At 46.7% G+C, this 20,960-nt stretch overlaps 1 protein-coding gene and 1 long non-coding RNA gene across 3 annotated transcripts in view; one reads left to right on the forward strand and one right to left on the reverse strand.

Moving 5' to 3' along the window:
- Positions 1-20,522, forward strand: part of Ints9 (integrator complex subunit 9) — a 92,998-nt gene extending 72,476 nt beyond the window's left edge. For both annotated transcript variants that reach the window (XM_021654400.2, XM_060391331.1), the window contains 8 exons: positions 3,174-3,354; positions 7,203-7,263; positions 9,953-10,124; positions 13,402-13,526; positions 14,893-15,060; positions 17,238-17,336; positions 18,226-18,363; positions 19,975-20,522. In XM_021654400.2, coding sequence (XP_021510075.2) covers positions 3,174-3,354; positions 7,203-7,263; positions 9,953-10,124; positions 13,402-13,526; positions 14,893-15,060; positions 17,238-17,336; positions 18,226-18,363; positions 19,975-20,151 — 1,121 coding nt within the window. In that variant the 3' untranslated portion in view covers positions 20,152-20,522. The remainder of the gene's footprint in view (positions 1-3,173; positions 3,355-7,202; positions 7,264-9,952; positions 10,125-13,401; positions 13,527-14,892; positions 15,061-17,237; positions 17,337-18,225; positions 18,364-19,974) is intronic.
- The window catches only part of LOC132656492 (uncharacterized), a 78,791-nt gene that overhangs the window by 51,941 nt on the left and 5,890 nt on the right, over positions 1-20,960 (reverse strand). The gene's annotated exons all lie outside the window — the stretch shown is intronic.

Raw genomic sequence — 20,960 nt, forward strand, 5'->3', positions numbered from 1 at the left:
GTTGTACAGCCATACATCGGAATTGTTAGTAGTTTCCAGAACAGATAGTCAGCAATCTCTCACAGACATATTGGTTAGCCCCTCAGTGTGCGGGTTTAGCATGGGAAGCATGCTTACAGGTAAGAGCGAAAGAGTCACAACCCCTCACTCTGCTTTGCAAATACTAGCACAGAAATGACTGACACTTGAAATCCATAGCAGTGAAAAGATGGGAGCATGGAATCGTTCCCACTAATATTTGGTGGCTCTTATTTTTCTTCTTTTGGGAAGAAAAAAAAAAAACTAAATTGAGAGCCCTCTGGTGTGTTTTCTGCCTGGAAGATGTTTGTTTTCCTTTAGATTAGTTTGTCAGTGAAATCTCACAATCCTGTCCTAATTTTAGGGAAGTAGGCTGGCTAATGTCTTTCTGTGTGCAGGCTGCTATAACAAAATATCATCACTGGTATGTGGACTGACAACATGACCGCCCCATGGTACGGTTAAGGGGAAAGTTTTTATTGCAGATATACGAGAAAGAACAGCAAGGGCATCTGAAAAATCCAGAGGAAAGAAAGAAAGAAGCAGACTGAACATTGTCTGCAGACTAGACCTGGCCAAAAACATCTGGCAGAGAGGAGAGAATGTTAGGGAATAGAGAATACAGGAAACATAGTGAGAGAATGAGGAGCAGAGAGAGGGCAGGTTTGTAAGGGGGTAAGTAGCTGGGGCAAAGAACAGAAAGCTGGAGGGAGTTTAGGGTAGAGAAGGAGGTGAGAGGGACTAGGATGCTACCATGGACTTTGAAATGTATAACAAGTACTTGTGGTACTACTGAGGGAATATGGAGGCCAGCCTGATCTCTGAGGTGCTAATAGGTCCCACTTATGTCCCTTCAGCCAGAGATAAGGGAAATGACTCTGTTTGGGCAGATGGGAAGAAGTTTCACAAATTCCTGAAGAATGCTGGCTTTTATCTAGCCACCAGAAATCCTCCTGTGGTCCAGGTTGAGATCATTTCTGGATATATGGACTGCCTTTTGGAGTTAGGGGAATTGGAGTTTCCTTTGGCCCTAACAGTCAAATGGCCTAGGTGGTGAGCACTTGTCTTACAGTCTTAAGACTGGGAACCTAAAGCCCAGGTCGTCACCCTTTTCCTGCATCTTGATGTGGAGCAAAGGAAGTTTGTTTCCATTCCCCTTCTTACAGAGGCGCCATTCTCTGCCTCCATGACCTAATCTAAATGTAATTACCTCCTCTTCAAGTCTCTACTTCAGAGCATCATTATATTGGCCATCTGGCTGCCAGGTATAAACAGGAGCCACAAAACATTAAGTCTGAGCTAGCTTACCCAAGAGGAGTTGAGGAGCTGACCTTTACCTCCCAGCAACTGTAAGTGGTGTTGCTTTGGCTCCAGAAAGAAGTCATCTTCTATTTTCATGGAAGGCACTGTTCTTTGAAATCTCCTGAGTCTTACTACTAACTCATACTGTTTTTATTCTTTCCTGATTTAAAGCCAAAGGTAATTTATTCTTACTGTGGAAAAGTAGTTGGACTGGTCTCCGATAGAATCTGAGTTTTGTGTATTTGTTGATAATCTTCAATCACTGACTCAAGGAACTCTAATGCACTATGTCCACTAACCACTCTCAAGATCATTGAGGTCACCTAATAAGAATGCAAACTGAAGGTCCTGCCACAGATCCAATAGGCTGGGGAGAGTAGGACCTAAGAGAAAAGCTGCACTCAGCATGTTCCCTTGGTGGTTTTTATAGAAGCTAAAGTTTGAAAAGCACTGATTCCTCCACTCATTCCTCTCACACAACTGATGCGGAAACTGAGGCCCAGTCAGGTCGCAGTGGTAAATTTATGGGCAGAAGCAGACTAGAGCCAGGCTCTCTGACACATGTCTCCTTCATCTCATGCTCTAGTGGCAGCAGTCAATAGCCTCCAGGAGACCTGTCCGTCACAGCAGAAGTTGGGAGGGCTTGTGACACCAGACATAAGATCCTACATCCACAGCCACCTGCTTCTGTTGTTTTATAAAGGAAGCAAAAGCACACCACACTTAACGTACAGCTTTTTGAGCCATTCGTAGTTTTAACTCATTACAGTCCATAAGTCGTGATTAATTTCACATTCCATAACTGGTTAAAATGCTCAAGATAAGAGATAATTTCTTACAGACAAATACTAGTAAGAGAAAGTGCAATGAAAGGGACTCAAATGGAAAAACAGTTTATTTCTTTCCGAATCACTCAGCCACCGTGAGAGACTGAGCAGAGACATCTTCAAATTTTGGAATAAGGGGCGGGAGAGATGGCTCAGAGGTTAAGCATACCGGCTGCTTTTTCAGAGGTCCTGAGTTCAATTCCCAGCAACCACATGATGGCTCATGACCATCTAGAAGGTCTACAGGCAGGCAGAGCATTGTATACATAATAAATACATAATTTTTTTAAAAAAAAATTAAATTTGAAATAGGATTTAAAGAGAAGGAGCTTCCTGAAGCTCAGGTTCACTGGAGTCATTAAAACCCACTGTCTCCCCAGGGGATTAAGTTAGACAGTGATGAGAAAATGTCAGCCTTCAGCCCTGCATTGCCCTGACATGTGCTCCTCTGCAAAAGAAATAGATAAAGTCTTACAAGCAGGCTGAAGCAGGAACGTTTTGAGAGAAGGGGTTGGAGGGAAACAGAACACAGCAGCGAGAATAGCAGTGATATAAGGAAAATGAATAGCTGAGGAGGAGGGGAGAAAAGCCTGTGACTGGAGGAAGTTTAGGGTGGGGGAGGTGAGAAGGGCTAGGGTGTTACCAGCATGGGCTTGGAAATGTATAATGATACTTGTGACACTAAAGGAACCTGATGCCGCAGAGCCGTATGTCCCTTCTTCAAGAGGTGAGGGATTTGTTGTTGATGATGATGATGATGATGATGATGATGGGAACTGCCTTCACAAGCTCCTGAGGAATGCTGGTTCCTATCTAGCCACCCAAAAGCCTCTTGTAGTGTGGGCTGAGCTCATTTTGGGGTATTTGGACTCCCTTTTGGAGTTTGGGGAATTGGAGTTTCCTTTGGACCTGACAGAAGCTATATAACAAGATCCTGTCTCAAAAATAAATAAATCAAATTAAAGGTTGTATTCACCCTTCCTAACACTGGCCTTTTGCCTCTGCCTCTCTTGTCAACTCTTCTAGCTCTGACAGTTCGGAATGGAGGAAATGTGTTGGTGCCCTGCTACCCTTCGGGGGTGATCTATGACCTCCTAGAATGCTTGTATCAGTACATCGACTCCGCTGGCCTCTCCAACATCCCCTTCTACTTCATCTCCCCCGTGGCCAACAGCTCACTTGAGTTCTCCCAGATTTTTGCTGAGTGGTATGTCTCGGGTTCTGCTTAAGAATATTCAGTCAGTAAAAATGAAAGTCATTGTTGTTCTCTTAAAGAACTTGAGACTTCTTGTGTGTGTGTGTGTGTGTGTGTGTGTATGAGAGAGAGAGAGAGAGATCAAAAGACTGAGCTACCAAAAGCCATATCCCTACGTGGCCAGAGGGGAGATATATAGGTACCAAGAGAGGATGAGAGAGGCTTAAATTGGCCTGTTCTCAAAACTTCATTGCTTGCTTTCCTACCTACTGCAAAGAGAAATTAAAATCTTCAGCCACAAGCTCACATTGTCATAATTAACTATATCTGATAAGAAATGCTAGATTTTTTTGTTTCCATAGCCTGTTTATCAGAGTCATGTTTTATTACATCAGGAGCCTGATTAAATCCTAGGGCAGACACATAATTAGACATCATGAGGTTACTGAGCCCTGGTGATGTACATGAGAGTTGAGTCTAATTCCCTTGGCCAAAAAGAGGGAAAAGGGGGTTGATGTTAAGTGTTACAATGTACCTGTTGTTTGTAAACTTTCAAGAGCCATGACACATGCATTAGAATATGTCCAATCATTTTTAGTAGTATAATAGCCAAAGAGACACAGCATTTACTGAGTTTCTCACTGAAAACAGAGAATTTTTATATTACTCTGTCATATCCCAGCATTATGCCCCTCACCCCACCCCTAGTTTTGGTATGTGTGACATTCAGCAGTGTTTTGGGGAGAAAACCACCTGCCTTTCTGAGACATGGCTTTCTGCTGATGCACACGGCCTGTTCCATGACAGTAACACTTCCCATTGAATTGTGGGCTTCTCCCTGGATTGACACTGCTCATCTTGGTCAGCAGGACTATTCCTTGTTGGTGGTCCTCATGAATTTGAACCTTCACACATGGTTATCTTCCCCCATTTCGGGGGCCGTAAACATCACTTGCAGATTGAATCAGCACAATAGGGATTTGCTCTCATGCAGATCCCCAGTAAGCTCCCAGGCCCAGTCTGGCGCCCAGCAGACGGGATACACCTCTCCAGGTCTGTGGCTACGATTATGGCCATCGCCCAGCACCTTGGGATGACAGTGCTGTAGGGTCTTTCTGTTTTTTGTTTTACAGGCACTTGTTAGCACATAAGTGGGTAATCCATGTTTGCTGTAGGAAAAAAATTACAGAAAACAACAGAGACCCTGGGCCAATAACGCTGTCATCAAAATAAACCCCAGTGTTGGCATCTGACATAGAAGTCATGTCGAATAGCTAATATCTTTGAGACAGCACCTTGTAAAGTTTAACTATTTAAATTCTGAATTTGTTTTCCTAAAGCAGTTGCAGTTCAGTAGTACAGCAGAAAACATTTAGTGATATTAAACCATTCTGAAATTTTTGTATTCTCAGCACGAAGGAGGCTGAGGCAGGAGGAGACAGGTTCAAGGCCAGACTTTGTCTCAGAAAAATGAGAACACATGGCTACAGAATTGACTCCTTTTACATCACTCACTTCTGTATAATTAGCTTATTATCTTATATTTGGCTGGCAGGGCTTTTCCTTTCAGGAATAAATCTTAAATTGATACTATTTTGTATATATAAAATGATAGCATTTGCCTTAGGTAAGTTACTGAAAGTGGAATTACTGGAATAAAGGGTAGAAATATTTTTTTTAATGTTCATTATCTGACGCTTAAATTACTTGCCAGAAAGATTTTTATGTAAATTATTCCTTTTTTTGCCCTTTTACTTCCTAGAGGCTTCATATCTCTCTTATGTATTTGAACTCTGTGTATAGATTAAAGATAATTTTTGTTAACATCCTCTAGCCATTTCTCCCATTTTGATACTTTTTTCTAATATTATCTTGGATTTTTTTTCTGTTTAAATAATAAACTATACTTTATAATAAGTTTAGATTTATAGAAAAGGCATGATATAATAGAGTTGCCATGTACTGTTCTCCTGTCTCCCCGATGTTAATGTCACCCATAGCCAAGCACATTTATCAACACTAAAACTGTGGCGGAGGGTGGGGATGAGATGGTGGCCGGCCTAGTGGTTAAGAGCACAGGCTGCTTTTCCAGAGGACCTGGGTTCAATTCCCAGAACCCACGTGCAGCTTACAATTGTAACTCCAGTCCCAAGGGATCCCAGGCCCACTTCAGCCTCTTTGGGCACTGCACACGTGGTACGCAGACACATGCGAGCCAAACACCCATACACATAAGATAAAAATCAGGAAGTCTTCGAAAGAGAGAGAGTGAGCGGGAACTAAAAAGCACTGATAGAACCAGGTGTGGTGGCATGTGCTGTATTCTGGGGGGGTATTCCAGATTCACAGGCCTGAACTCCAGCAGCCACGGACCCCAGAAGAAACGCTTTATGCTCTCAGCAGAGTGTGGAGGTCCCTATCTGTGTGCCCACATGAAGATTCCAGAACTAAGGGGACACTCATCTCCTAGTGGAGCTGGCCTCCAGCGCTTTCATGTCTTTCCCGGTCCCTAATCAGACTGTGGTCCTTTCTGCACGGCCTTCTCATGCAGGGTACAGTAGCCTGATGACCTCTAAAGTAAACTCAGATTTATCACTTCTGATTCTGAAATGAGGACAGAGCTAGTGTCAGTTTAGACATATAAGGTGATTCATTAAAAGTATCTCCCATGTTTTTGTCTTCCCAAAAGGAGCAATGTTTTTTAAAGGAAGGTTAAAGAAAATTATAAATAGGAAAAACTCAGTACATTGTGGGGACTTAAATCTTACCCCTGAACTCCTGGTTTTTAATATTTTGACAGGGTTTTTTAAAAAAAAAGTTTCCAAGCCAGGTGTTATGGCCCATGCCTTTAATCCCAGAACTCCAGAGGCAGAGGAAGGCGGCTCTCTAAGTTCGAATCCAGCCTGGTCTGCAGAGTGAGTTTCAGGACAGTCAGGGCTACACAGAGAAGCCCTGTCTTGAGAAAGCAAAGAGAGTATGAGTGAGTGTGTGTGTGTGTGTGTGTGTGAGAGAGAGAGAGAGAGAGAGATTGAAAGAGAGATTCTATAAATATACAATATGGTGTGTGTGGTTGTGTGTTGACTGCCCTGGCCACTACCTGTTGATTAGCCAGTTGCAAGGTTCTGTTTTGTTTATTTTGCTTGTCACAGCTTACTATGTAATGTAGTCTGGCCTCAAGCTCAACTCCTCCCATCTCATTCCCTTGCAGCTGGGCTGAGCAGTGTTACTGTAATGGAACAGTCAGTGTGCATCAGCAGAAAGCCATGTCTCAGAAAGGCAGGTGGTTTTCTCCCCGAAACACTGCTGAATGTCACACGGTGTCTCAGGCTGGATTCTGGAACAGAAAAGGACCCTGAGTGGAAAACAGCTGAAATCTAAATCAAGTCTGGGGCATAGTGCAGAGGCAGAGTTCTTGTCTAGCATGCACACACACACACACACAAGTCAAAACAGCTATAGTAATAATAGCTCCAAAACCTAATGGACTCACCTGGGCATAGCAGTACAGACCTGTCACACCAGCACTTGTGAGTTACACGCCACCCTGGGGGACATAGGAGCAGGTACAGAACATATCACAGTTGTGTAAGTTGTTGTCCCTGGGGACATGAGAACTGTATTCCCAACTTTTTTTTATAATTCTAAGATTATTCCAAACAATTCGTTTATTTACTTACTTGCTTACTTATTTTTAGAAAAACTGTTGGTAAGAGACAGCATCCTGCATAAGCTATAGGCTTTTATTCAGAGTCAATGCTAGGAAGCTTTAGAACTTGCTTAGTTAATGTTTGTGCTGCTGCCACCAGGTGGCAGTAGATACCCAGTGCACTGCCTAACGCCTTGCTGTGTCTTCTTTAAAGGCTTTGTCACAACAAACAGAGTAAAGTGTATCTCCCAGAACCACCTTTCCCACATGCAGAGGTAAGAAAATAAAGCTGGTGAGCAAGGGCACAAAAGAAATGTGGATTGATGGTGTGACTTGGGATAGCGATCTTTATGCCTAAAACATCTCTACATGGAGCCAGGAACAACAGCACTCCCCTGTAAACCTGGCATTGCAGAAGCAGACAGATGATGAGTTCCAGACCCGCCTGGGCTCTAGCAATACTAAGTCTTAAACCACACACATACAAGATGATAGGGGCTAAGCTTGGTAGTACACACCTTTAATCCCAGTACTTAGGAGACAGAGAAAGGTGGATCTTTGAGTGCCAAGGCCTTGTTTCAGTGAGACCTTGTTTCAAAAAAAAAAAAAAAAAAAAAAAAAAAAAAGGATAGAAAAGTACTCCAGCTCACAGTTTATTTGCTTCCTCTAATATATTATATTACCACAAATCGGGACAGTTCACCCCCTACTACTATACAAGGGACTTTCATTCTTATCTATTCCCAGCTTTTTTAGGAACAAATCTATTATCAAAGTATTTTTTTTTCCCTAGGAGCTGGAGGGATGCTTCAGTGGTTAAAAGCCTTGGATGCTTTTCCAAAGGACCCAGGTTCAGTTTCCAGCACTCACATGATGGCTCATAACCATCTGTAACTCCATTTCCAGAGAATCTGTGGTCTCCCTGTGTCTATTATTTTGGAAGCTAGTGGGGTTAAAGAAAACTATTGCTTTATTAATTAGTATGTTACAGACTCCATATATTCAGGCAAACACACACACAAAATAAAAGTGGTTTTTCTAAAGTTCTTTTTAGTCATGTCAATCACATATGTAAAATTTCTTCAAATTTTAAATTATTTGTATATGTGTTTGTGTGTGTTCAAGTATGTGTGCATCATTTATCAACCATAATTCCCTCACACACATGCCTTATTTTTTTTTTTTTTTTTGAAACAGGTTCCTTACTGAACTTGGAGCTTATTAATTCAGCCAGGCTGGCTGGCTTTCAAGCCCCAGGGATCCCCTGACTCCCCCCCCCAGCACTGGACACACATAGGCACACCAGCTTTTTACTGGGTGCTGTGGGTCCAAATGCAACCTAGTATTCTGTTGTAGGACATCTGTCCACACTGTGAACCCTGAGATTGTGTACTGGAAAACACTGTTTCTAGTCATGATGTGGCTCAGCCCTAGTGTACACCTTTAATGCAAGAGCTTTCTAGTCGTGTGCCCAAGCCCTAGCACACACCTTTAACCCAAGATCTTTCTGTAAGCAAAAGCTAAATAAAACCCGTAACATAGGGCAAGAGGAAGAGCAAGCAACTGCTTGACCAGGAGTGAACATGTAATCATAAGTAGACAGGACAGAGGGACACGGAGTTGAAGGCGCATTTAAGACAGCGTGGAAAAGAAGAAGGGGGTTTTCCTTCTGGGACACTGGCTGAGTAGGGAGGTCAGCTGGGTGCTTTCTCTGCCTCTGAGCTATCAGGCTTTCACCCCAGTAGCAGGCTCTCAAGTCTGTGTTGGTAAAATCAAGGGTTTGGGCTGTTATTTTTAAAAACAACAGTATTCCCTAGGCCACATGGAAATTTTCAGTAGTGAAGATGACATTGCAGTTAACAAGACAAAAAAGTCCTTGCCTTGCAGACCTGATGGGTGTTTCTGGGTATTTGATTTTCATCATTTGTTTGCCCATGGAGGGGCATCGCATGTGTATTTCTTTGTGTGACTCGTGATATCATTACTGTGTTATTGCTGATCATCAATCCTGTATCACTACAGTAAATTTAGACAGTTCTCCTGTTACTGGGCAGGTTATTCCTCAACTTTTGTTAAAAGAATTCTCAATTAATGTCACTACTTCTGAAACAGCAGTGTTTGGCACAGCTGTAAGCACACTTGGTATCTTTGTTCTTGTATACCAAAATACATGAGAATGTTGCCAAAAATGCACAGGAACTCTGGGTAATGGCCCTACTGCGTGCTCAAAGGCTGGCGCAGAGTCAGGTGGCCTGTGTGTCTGCCTCTACAGCATTGCCTTTCCCAGAAAGCAAAGCAGGGCATGGCCTTCTCATATCTCCATCTTTTGCTTCCTATACATTCATAGCTTCTTCAGCACTGAATTAATATTCCATTGTCTTGATGTACTGGCTTATCCATTTGCCAGCTGCAGGGCTTTTTAGTTGTTTTGAAATGTTAGCAATCATGAATAAAACTGCTGCCGACGTCTGTGGGCAGGGTGTCAGGGATCTTAAGCTTTCAGAGCCTCTCAGTTAAATACCAAAGGAACATGATTACTAGGTTCTCTGGTAAGTGAGTAGATACTCTCGTTTAACAAACAAAAGCAAAGTCTTCCATGTTGGCTGTGCTACTCTTGTCCCACCAGCAAGGAGGGAGGATAACTCTCTGTATCAGGTATTCTCAACAGTGCCTCTGGCCATCGCCCTGGGTAGGGGGCAGCAGCGGCTGCTGCCTTGATTGGCAGCTGGTGCCTGGTGGCGAGCGTCTTCGGATGCTCACTTGCCGCTGTGCGTCATCTTTGGTGAGTTCTCTCTTCAGACCTTTGTCATGAGCCAGGTGGCTCAGTTTTGACAGCAGTCCTCAGTGGCTTTTGTTCAGTCTTTTCCCAGTCTGTGTTTTGTCGCCTTCGATTGTATTTTTTCAGTTGTTTCTACAGCATGGCTGGGTTCGTCAGCTTCAGCTTTTGGGTTGTTGTGTGTTTAGCTCATTCAGACCAACAAGCTGAAGCATTACCGCAGCATCCACGGAGACTTCAGCAACGACTTCAGGCAGCCGTGTGTGCTGTTCACCGGGCACCCTTCCCTCCGGTTTGGGGACGTCGTCCACTTCATGGAGCTCTGGGGGAAATCCAGTCTCAACACTGTCATATTTACAGGTAGATTTTAAGAACATAAGGGTCCCTATCCTTTCCCTGGGGGCTGACAGTGCATGGGCCTACAGGCTTGAGAGGAAAGCTTAAATGTGACCCATCAGCCTTGTGCACCTCTAATCTCAGGTTAGAGGCTGAGAGACTGAGGCAGGAAGGGCGAATTCTAGGGCAGCGGTCTCCAAAAATGAACAAGTAGGAAAACATAGGTACAAAGTAAGGCCATGTAGCGCACCTGTGTGTGAAGCGCATTTTTATTTCTGCTCCATTGGGCTTTGGGGTTTTTGTTTTTTGTCTTTTTTTTTCAATACTGAAATCTGCTGAACTGCTTTTAATAGGATTTTCTAAGAACTCAATGATGCCAGCGTTGGTCTGGTTTTGCCAGTTTCCTAGGGATTGCTCACTTAGCTGGGTCCTGGGTCTTTGACTGTGGTCTGCTCTGGCTTATAGCCATTCTTCTGGAAACAGACCCCTTGGGAAGGAACAAAACGTTTAGTGAGAAGAGGCCAGGTAGAGGTGACTTAAGGAATCTCCCTATTTTTATCAGTGTAAGGTCTTCAGACTGCCTGTTTAGAAATCTCACAGGCTATGAAGTCAGAATCTTGCCATCCATGCCTATCTGTATTAGTCAGAGTTCTCTCTAGTAACAAAACTTATAGAATGAATACACACACACACACACACACACACACACATATATACATATATATATATATATGATTTATTGGAGTGACTTACAGGCTGCAGTTCAGCTAACCCAGCAATTGATGGCTGTGAGTAGAAAGTCCAATAATACAGTAGTTGTTCAATCTCAGAAGGCTGAATGTCTCAGCTTGTCTTCAGTATATGCTAGAGTCTCAAAGAAATAGGCTCTAATGCCAGTGCTAACAAGGCAAAGGCAAGCAAGCAAAGAGCAAAAGCTTCCTTCTATGTCCTTATATAGACTTCCAGCAGAAGGTGCGGCCCAGATTAAAGGTGTATCTTTCTGCCTCAAGGTCCAGATCAAAGGCCTATGTCTGCCCACTTCAAAGGTCTGGACTAGAAGTGGATTCACCCATTTCAAACCAAGCAGCAACCTCTCACAGGAGTGCCCTCCTTTTTGGGATTGTAGTTCATTCCAGATACAGTCAAGTTGACAACCAAGAATAACTATCACATTATCTCTACTCTCACCTTCCTCTCAGCGGGGACAGAGTAAGAGGCTGATTCACAAATGTTGGGCTCATTCTGCATTGGGTGTCATCACAAGAATTCGACAGTTAATCATCCCAGTGTCCTATGTAGAAGCAAGAATATAGCCTGGCTAGGATAATGACTACTCATGTTGGGCTTGGGACGATGTTACATTTTGTGTTTGAGCTGGGTATTTGGAGAGGTTTTCCTGGGTTCTTTATAGTCGCTGAATAGCCTTGTCTCACATTGGTGCTCTGTGAAGTGTGCATCCAGTAGGTAGACGTGGTGGCCCAGCTGGACCAGGACTCCTGATCCTCAGTGGTTGCTTTGCTGTTCGTCAGACCACCTCTGGAACAAAATCAGAAGCTGCTAGACCACAGTACATTGATTCACCAAGCCTAAAACGTGGCCATCAGCAGATTTTGCTGAAGTTGTCAAAAGTAGTGAGCCTGTGGCTGGTCTCTCCTCTCTCTGATGAGCTGTGACTGATGTGACAGCAGTTACAGGGTTCCACAGGCACAGTGAGAGAGGCCAGCTAAGAACCCAAAGGCTGTGAGCTGGCTCGTGACAGCACTGGGCAGTATGCTGACATATACACTGGCTGGTTGGGTTTCTGCTATCTGCTCAAGTGAGGGAAGTTTTAGCTATGTTTTCTGCTTGTATTATGACTACTACTTGTATTGTGGATACTTGTATAGTATTTCTCTCTGGGTAGCTGTTACCAGAAGTTTTGGAATGAAAGAAAGAATGGGCTCTGGCAACCTTACAAACTAGGTTCAGCCATCCATCCTTGATATGCCAATTAAAGAGACAAAATATAGTGAAAAGCAGAGATTAATTCAACATGGTCATATTGTAAAGAACAGATTAAGGGATCCAGTGACCACCCGCTAGATCTATCTTTGGGGTAGCAACATAGATTGACATTTAAATAAAAGTCTAGCAGTATGCCTAATTAGCAATCCTGGTCAGGATGTGTTCTGCCCATCACTGACCCATCACCGTCTGTCTCCAAAGTGGTCCTGTAAGTTTCTGGACTGTGAAAGCTCTTCCTGGGGTGGGAGTGGGGTCCCCTTGCTGGCAGTAGCAGTTCAGCCTTTCCCTGCCTTCAGCAGGGGTTGCTGGGGAAGTTTCTTTGAGTTCCATTGCCTCAGTAGTTGGATTTGCTGAGAGGAAGGGTTCAGTGTCTTGGACAGCCTGTACCTGTCCTCTTGGGTATTATGGGGTGAGCATGATATTCTGTTCTCTTGGCTCTGGTGAGCAGCTCATTTGGTATGAACAATCCCTGCCAAGCAAGCACTGGTGGCCTTTGAGAGAAAAGCTAGGCAATGTGACAGATTGCTCCTAGTCGTGAGGCCTGGGCTCCTGGTGGGAGAGTGACAGTCTCAGCAGAAGCCTATTGACAGGATTAGGCTTTGTGAGGTGTGTGATACCCAGTAGGCACCTGCAGTGCTTTCCTCCTACCTGGATGTTAATTTTGAGCAGCTGATGTGGCATTCTGTGGCTGCACCAGGCCCTGCTGCTGTCAAACTACTGCTTGTCTCTTGCAGGGATAAAAAGAATGTATATCCCATTCTTCCCCAGCTTTGTAGCTAGAATTTTAGCACTGAGTAATCATTCCAATCTGAATAAATTATCACTGCGGTGCTTGCCAAATGGCAAGCGCTCTATACCTTTCTTTTTTCTTTTTTTTGGGGGGTGGGGTGGGGGCAGCCTCACTACTTAGCACAGGCTGGCCTTAAATTAGCAGTCCCCTGCCTTAACCTCCAGAGTGCTGAAGTTACGGTGTGCACACAGCCACACACGGTCCCTTTTCTTTTTGTTTGTGAGCTGGAAATTTGTTTAGAGAAAAGTTCATTTACTTGTTTACCCCTTGTTTTCTCATCTCCCCAGTTTTGTAAGCTCTGAGCCTACAACCACGCCTCCAGGTCCAAGGAGTCATCATCAGGGTCCACCCAGCATCTCCCCTCCTTTGCGGGACCCCTTTTCCTCCCGTGCCCCACGTTCTGTCTCCTTTCTCATTCTTCCGCCATGAGGATTGTGTGCTTGGCTGCCAGCTGGCTTGCTGGTGTCTCCGCCTGAATGTTAAAGTCCCCTGTTTGTGCTCTCCTAGAACCCGATTTCTCCTACCTGGAGGCCCTGGCTCCTTACCAGCCGCTGGCCATGAAGTGCATCTACTGCCCAATCGACACACGGCTGAATTTCATCCAGGTGTCGAAGCTGCTGAAAGAAGTGCAGGTAACAAGGCTGGGCCGAGGTCCGCACAGCATGATGTGAAGATGCCCGTCTTCACCAAAGCCTGTTCTCAGCTCTGAAGGATGCTGCCTGTTGCCCTTCAAACTTAAGGAAATGATCTTTATTCCCTAAAAAAAAAAAGTGTCCCCTCTGAAGAAATGGAAAGGGAGGGAAAGAAGGCATAAATGGGTCCAGTGTGACTACAGAAAAGCACATTGATGCCCTTCCCCTCCAACTCAGTTACTGTGGCTAAATCCTGGGTTCATGGCTGTTCCGTTTTGCATTTTCTGCCCTAAACAAATGGAAAGTAGTTCAAGTAAAGTGGGGGTTTCTGCACCAGGTAGCGGGAGATGAGCCAACGTGTTGGGACGGCAAGTGGAAGTGGGAGAGGCAATTAGAGCTGGCAAGGAAGACAGCTTAGACCCTGAGAGAGGAAGGGTTCTGATGCTTTGACCAGGATCTCCAGAGCTTGAGTGTTTGCTGAGGGACCCACTCCTTCACCCGGTCATATGAGGGTATGGTTGTTTCCCCATCTCCTAGCTTAGCTCTTTCGTCCTCTTCACAGACTGCCATTGTGATGAGGTACCCATTACAAAAGGACAGGGCAAGGTCACAGGAAATAGGAAGCTAAAGAACCTCCAGGGAGGCGAGAAAGATTGATGCTGGTGCCCTAGCTTGTCACTTCAGAAGGACACAAATGGCATATGTGCTTAGCGTGCAGAGGGAATGGCTAGGGGCCTCCTCTTCATCACTAAGCAACTTCAAGTCTCTAACCAAGCTTCACACCCCTCTGTCACATGCTAATATTTGACATCAGAGGCTGTCTGGTGCCACATCCAGTGACACACTGGAGGATGCCTGGGCTGAGACAGGGTCACAGAACTATCAGATACTAGTCAGGTCAGGAAAAGCACAAGGCCCTGGAAGAACAAGCGTATCAGAGCCAACCAGGCCTAGCCACAGGAAACCTTCACTCCTCAAAAGATTTGTGGCTTAATCCAAACTCTTAGAGCAGGGCCAATTCACTGACCTGTGGGTTGCCCAACACTAGCATTCAGCCGGGTGTTTGTACAAATAGTTTTAGCTCTGATTTACTGTTATACTCAGGTGGGGATCTGGCCTGCCAGTTTCCACTGATCTGCGGATAGCTTAATATACACCAAACCCAGAAAGTACATACAGGGAGGTAGCAAATCCTTCCCTCAACCACCTAGGTTCCTGGCGCTGTAGCCATCTCCTCACAGGTGAGCTGGGTTTGAGAATGTGCTCTAGTGGCCTGATTGGTGGGCTGGGGTCAGGAAGAGGCGTGGTGGTGCTCAGCACCCATTCGTCCCTTTTCCCATGACTTCCTTGTCCCCTTGCTCCTCAGCCCCTGCACGTGGTCTGTCCTGAGCAGTACACCCAGCCGCCCCCAGCCCAGTCACACAGGATGGACCTCATGATTGACTGCCAGCCACCACCCATGTCCTATCGGCGGGCTGAGGTCCTCACCCTGCCCTTCAAACGGCGCTATGAGAAAATTGAAATCATGCCAGAGGTGAGTTGCTGCCCTTTCACCCGTAAACCCTAGTTCCAGCCAGCGTGCCCACAGGGACATGGCCAAAAAGGAAGGAAGGAGAGAACACAGACCCTCAGGCAAGTGAGTGGTCCTTATATGGCCTTCAGTGGTGTGGCCCTGCAGCTGACATCCTGAGTCTCAACCACGAGTGATGCTCATGCCCTCTGAGGGTTTACCATCCTTCCTGCAATTCACCTATGAGAAAGGAGAAGTGTAAACGTGCTCATTTGTAGCCACATCTTTAAAGGCTGTCTAAAAGCCTGAATGGCTTACATTCTGAGTGCCAGCTGGGGTTCTATCACAAGAAAATGTAGAAGTCACACTGTACCTCTAAACAGTCAAGTAGTGCTGTGCTTAGGTGACGCAGCTAGGGAAGAGAGGAAGGAGACAAGGTGGCTGTAGAGAACTGAGGGGCTGCCCAGGGCCCTCTAGCACTCAGATTTCTCAGTGTCTGTCAGAGACCTTTGAATATCTCTGATATGAATAAATGGCTTTCCCAAGGAATAGTACTCGGTTCCAGAAAGAAGATGGCCCAGCAGTCCAGTCGGAAGGTTCTCCGACTTTCTCTTAAGGATGCTGTGCTCCGGCTCCTGTAGATCTGCCTCAGTCCTTCCAGCTTCTAGGAGTGCTTTCTGCAGGTTCTGCTTCATTTGGGGGTCAAGGCTGTCAGAGACAGAATCATAGTCACTTAAGCACTGTTACAGCCTGGAAAGTGTGTATGAGGAATGAAAGGGTTAAAATCTACTGCAGTTAGAAGAGTGTCTGTCTCCCCAAGCAGCAGCTCCTTTGATCCAGTCTTCCAGGAAGGAGGATTTAGGAACTGAGCTGTGGGCCCTTAGGCCTATAGAAGACCTGCTTATGAGCATGGGGAGAGCTGCTGTCCAGGAGATAGATATTGTTAGGTTGGGGACTCTGGGCTGACTCCCATGCAGCAGAGGTGCCACTGGTCACTCGTCCTTTCTGAAGAGCGCCACCTTGAGTCCTTGGAGGTAGCTTACAACTGCCCAGCGAATCTCGCCAGCTTAGTCCCCATGATGCTATCCTCAGGTCTCTACACCAGCCTGAACTATGCAGAAAACAGTCCACTTGGGGGGCAAAGTGTTTACGAACGCGGCAGAGGTGAAGGATGCAAGCGACCCAGCACCGTCAGGTGTGGGGTAACTGCCCCACAGTGTGGACCCCCTCACCTCCACTTACGCTTTCTTCATGGACTAGCCCTCACAGCCTGTTTGTTGATACTGTAATGCCATACGCTGCTTTCTCTACCCAGCTTGTATTGAATACCAGTGCTTATGGAATGCCCTCCTGTACATTTAATTTTGTTTTTAAGTGAAGGCAGCCTGGCCTGGTGGAGAGCACATAGCCAGGCCTGAGCACCAGGACTGAGAGGTCCGAGCCACCTCGGTATGTGCACTGTATCTGGACAGGAAAAGGCACAGTCCCACAGTAGGAGCCACTTGTCCTGCCACCGGCAGACAGCAGATTGCCAGGGACCAAAAAAGTCACTCAGTCCCTTTGTTACAGTCCCTGTCCTTTTGTGTGACAGTGGTCACCTAGAGAAGGTATAGGGTGAACCCAAGGAAGAGAGAAGGGACTCCGCACTGGCATGCGTGTGGACGAGTCTGGTCCATTCTAGAAGGGTCTGAGAGGACTTTAGGAACTGTCTGGAGCCATGAGTGGCATCATGAGGTGGAGGCGTTCAGGTGTGTGCACCAGCAGATTCCAACATTTTCATGGTTGTGGGATCCAGCACAGTGACATGCAGCTACCCTGATGGTCCCTGCTGCAGTGCCCAGGAGCTGCCATGCAAAGCACTTTGGCGATGCCATCACACTGTCAGTCTTACCTCTCCTAGCCATTGCTCCACTACCCCACTCCTTTCTACTGTTCTCTCCTTTCATCACTGTAATTGGCAAGAGATTTGTCAGGGTGTATATCCTGGCTCATACAGTGAGTTGCCTGGTTGTTTTAGGCTATAACCGTTTAAGTGGAATCCAAGAAAACTTTAATGGCTATCCTTGGGGGCCTTTCCCACCAGGACAGAGAATGCCAAGAGCTCAGTGCTGTGTTCCACTAAGCCCTGGGCCACTATCTGCCCTGGGCATCTTCCCTCCCCCTCAGAAGGAGCCCATCTGAAACCCTGCATTTGCTTTCAGCTGGCAGACTCCCTGGTGCCCATGGAGATCAAGCCTGGCATCTCCCTGGCAACGGTCTCAGCTGTGCTGCATACTAAGGACAACAAACATGTGCTTCAGGTACTGAGGGCTTATGGGAGGCTGGGTGGGGGCCCTGGAGAGACCCCCTTCCCTCAGGCGGCTCAGCCCAGCCAGCTCCCAGGTCACCAGCCAGACACTGAAGATCAGACTGAGTAAGCCACACGTACTTGAAACACAGAAAGCACTGAGTCCAAATCCTTAGCCACTTCTTCCTCTGGCCACATGCCTCACAGAAACCACATAAGCCATCCCAAGTAGCCGGCTGTCCCCCGTTCTGGAGTAGCAGCATTACCTCTTGTCAGGGGAAGAGGGGCAGTCCTTGTCTGTCCCTGTAACTGAGCACTGCAGGGTGAGACCTGAAAGCTACAGGCAACACCCTTCCCTTATGATGCCTGGAAATATAGGCACAGCAGAGAGCCGAGAAGACCCAAAGCCTGGCACACTGGTGGCGGCACTCCCCTCTGAGAGTCCTTCCACAACTGCAATTTGTTGCCTGTGTGCCGCTAGCACTTAGCATCCTGGGTACTGTATTGGCTGCTGCCGCACATTCTCCTCTTGGCTTATCCTCAGTGGGCCCTGAGGGCCCAAGTTCTCTGACCTCAGTTTCCTAACGTTTTCCACAGCTGCCTGGGGGCATGCCAACCATGGTGTAGCTGCCAGACATTGCAGCCTTTTCTTAGCATGCATGTACGGCCGAGGCTGCCAGTGTCTATTACGAGGGATTCCATCAAGTAGCGGAACACAACATGCACATAGAAACATGGTTCTTGCTGAAAGGCAGATGGGATGACCCGAAGCATACAATTTGCGCTAACTCATGTGAAGCCCAGCTGATGAGTCTGGCTTTTCTTGCCAGACCCTCAGGGGTCATGGCCACTGTGTCAGTGAAGAGGCGCTCACTGAAAGCCGCACTTCCCTTCTGTCTTAGCCCCCTCCCAGGCCCGCCCAGCCCACCAGCAGTAAGAAGAGGAAGCGGGTGAGTGAGGATGTGCCTGACTGCAAAGTGCTGAAGCCTCTGCTGAGTGGTTCCATCCCAGTAGAGCAGTTTGTGCAGACCCTGGAAAAGGTGAGCTTGGTGGCCTGCTCCGCTGGAAGGGTACGCTGGGATGGCACGGAACCAGGAGAGGCTCAGAATGGACTGAGCCGAAGAATGTCTTCCTTCCCGGGCTGCTCCCAGCCTCTGCTGACCAACAGCCCTATCCTTCCTCTAGGACTAGAGGGCGAAACTCCAGAAACACAGGGGTGGCACATTAGAGACCGCCTGCCCTCACCAGAGCCATGCTTTCCACAGGAAGAGCACTGCTGTGCAGAAGGGCTAGTGTCGTGACTAGGAGATCAGTGATTCCGTCAGAAGTGTGACTGACAGTCAAGTGGGGAGACACTGCTGTCTCGGGCTATCTAGCCTATGGGCCTCAGTGGCTGCTTCTGGCTATTTTTTGTGTTTGCGTGTTATGCCTGCCTATTTATCTGTGTACCCTGAGCATCCCAGGTGCCCATGATGGCCAGGAGAGGAAGTCGGATCCCCTGGAACTGGAGTCACAGACAGTTGTGAGCTGCCATTTGAGTGCTAGGAATCAAACCACAGTCCTCTGGAAGACAGCCAGTGCCCTTAACCACAGAACCGTCTCCAGCCCCTAAAGAGGTCTCTTGACTGCAGTGGTGCTGGGGGGCAGAGAGCAACACCTTATAGAGTTTTCTATTCTGTCTCTGATCACAGGATTGTAACTGTGTTTCCACATTACCACCCTTTACTGGGAAGATGGGGATGGGTTGAAAATGGCTCGGGGCATGTTTCTGAGAGAGCTGTGATGGCAGGGATGGACATTCTCCCACTAAGCTATTAATAACCACACTGCCCCCACGTCTCAGCTGCTGGCTTCTTTCAAGTCTCAAAAACAAGGCTTCCTGTTTCAGCAGGCTTGGTTTTCTTCATCTTTTGATTTTCCCAAACTGCTTTCAGGATCTTCCCGCAGTCCTGCAGATGAGCAAAGGAGCCCTCTCCTTCATAGCCCGACAGGGCTCCTGAAGGAAAAAGAAGTTTCAAGATTGACCTTTTTTATTATTATTCCCCAAAATAACTTGCTTTTCCACAATGACCTTACCTTTTTCTCCTATGTGGCCTGTCCAGGAGCAAGGCCCTTTGATTGCCTGGCCTGCATGTCCTACCCCTTTCCAAAGGGTGTTCCTGCAGGCATGGACAGACAGTCCCTGCATCGGAATCTTTGCCTGTTTTATGTCTCATCTAGCAGCTCCCTAATTTAGATGTAGTTTGTAGTTTTAAGGAGATGCTGCAATTAGCAGTAAAGGCAGCTGGAGAGATGCTGCCCGTGTTCCCGTCCCCCAGGTTGGAGCTACATTGCTGTGAGGAGTAGAGCGTGGAGCTTTCCCTGGACTCAGAACTGTAGAGACTGAACGTAGGAAGGTGCCGATCGACAACCTGGTGTTCCCACCAACCTGAGAGTCTAGGTGTGCTCAAGTACCTTATAAACAAGGTCAGGGATTCGGCTGTTTTCCTGAGAGTTTTGTGTGTTTGGGGGCCTGTTATAAATATCAAAGTCTTGGCTGGACCCTGACCCTGACCATCAGGTGAGCTGTGCTGAGTGTAAGTGCCGGTCTAGAGTGGTCGGTCAGGCCTTGCTTTCAGAGTAGCCACCCTTCTCTCTTTCTCTTGGAACAGCATGGCTTCAGTGACGTTAAGGTGGAAGACACAGCCAAGGGCCATATTGTCCTGCTGCAGGAAGCTGAGACACTCATCCAGATTGAAGAAGACTCCACTCACATCATCTGCGACAATGACGAGATGCTGAGGGTTCGACTTCGGGACCTGGTCCTCAGGTTCCTACAGAAGTTCTGAGGGGAGCATCTGTGAAGTCCTAGGCCCTTCCCCCAGGGACAGCCTGCCGGTGTCCTCTGGCTTCCAGAGGGGAGAGGTATCTCCATCCAGGATCTGCCAGTCTGAACTCCTTGTACTGCTGACGCCAAGAACTGTTAGAGCCCTGTTCTTTTGGGTTCTTGAGCAGCTGTGGTGACAGCGTGACAGAAGTCCTTTCCTAAGGGAAGTGAAAAATGACTGGCCTGTGTTTTCAGGGTTCACAGGAGGCAACTCCCAGATTTGCTGCCTATAGTGCCACACCTAATGAACGACAACCCCCCAAATTAGGCAGGAACCTACCTAGCCCTGTTCTGTGGACCATTTTGCTAAAATAAACATTATTTTTTTTAGAATTGCCCAGTTCTATGGAACTGCAGTCTAAATAATGATTTAGTATCTGGGGGGAAAGTCTGTAACCACGCCAAACAGTGAAAATGCCACACACACTTCTGTCTGACCTCTGTCTTACTTAACCAGCCATTTACAAAAGTGCAGATGTAGCCCCAGTGCTGGACAGTAGAAACAGGAGGATCAGAGTTCAAAGTCATCCTCTGATACACAGCAAGCTCAAGGATCCCCTGGGCTCATAAGACCCTGTCTCAAGAAGCAGAAACAAGCCAGTGGCACACGCCTTTAGTCCCAGTACTCGAGAGGCGGAGTCACGTGGATCTCTGAGCTTGAGGCCTGTTCTACAGAGCAAGTTCTCGGACAGCCAGGGCTACACAGAGAAGCCCTGTCTCAAAACAACGAAAGCAGCAGCAGAAACAATAGATTCAGACATATTGCAGTTC

The sequence above is a fragment of the Meriones unguiculatus genome, chromosome 9 (assembly GCF_030254825.1).
Source record: "Meriones unguiculatus strain TT.TT164.6M chromosome 9, Bangor_MerUng_6.1, whole genome shotgun sequence".
Classification (NCBI taxonomy): domain Eukaryota; kingdom Metazoa; phylum Chordata; class Mammalia; order Rodentia; family Muridae; genus Meriones; species Meriones unguiculatus.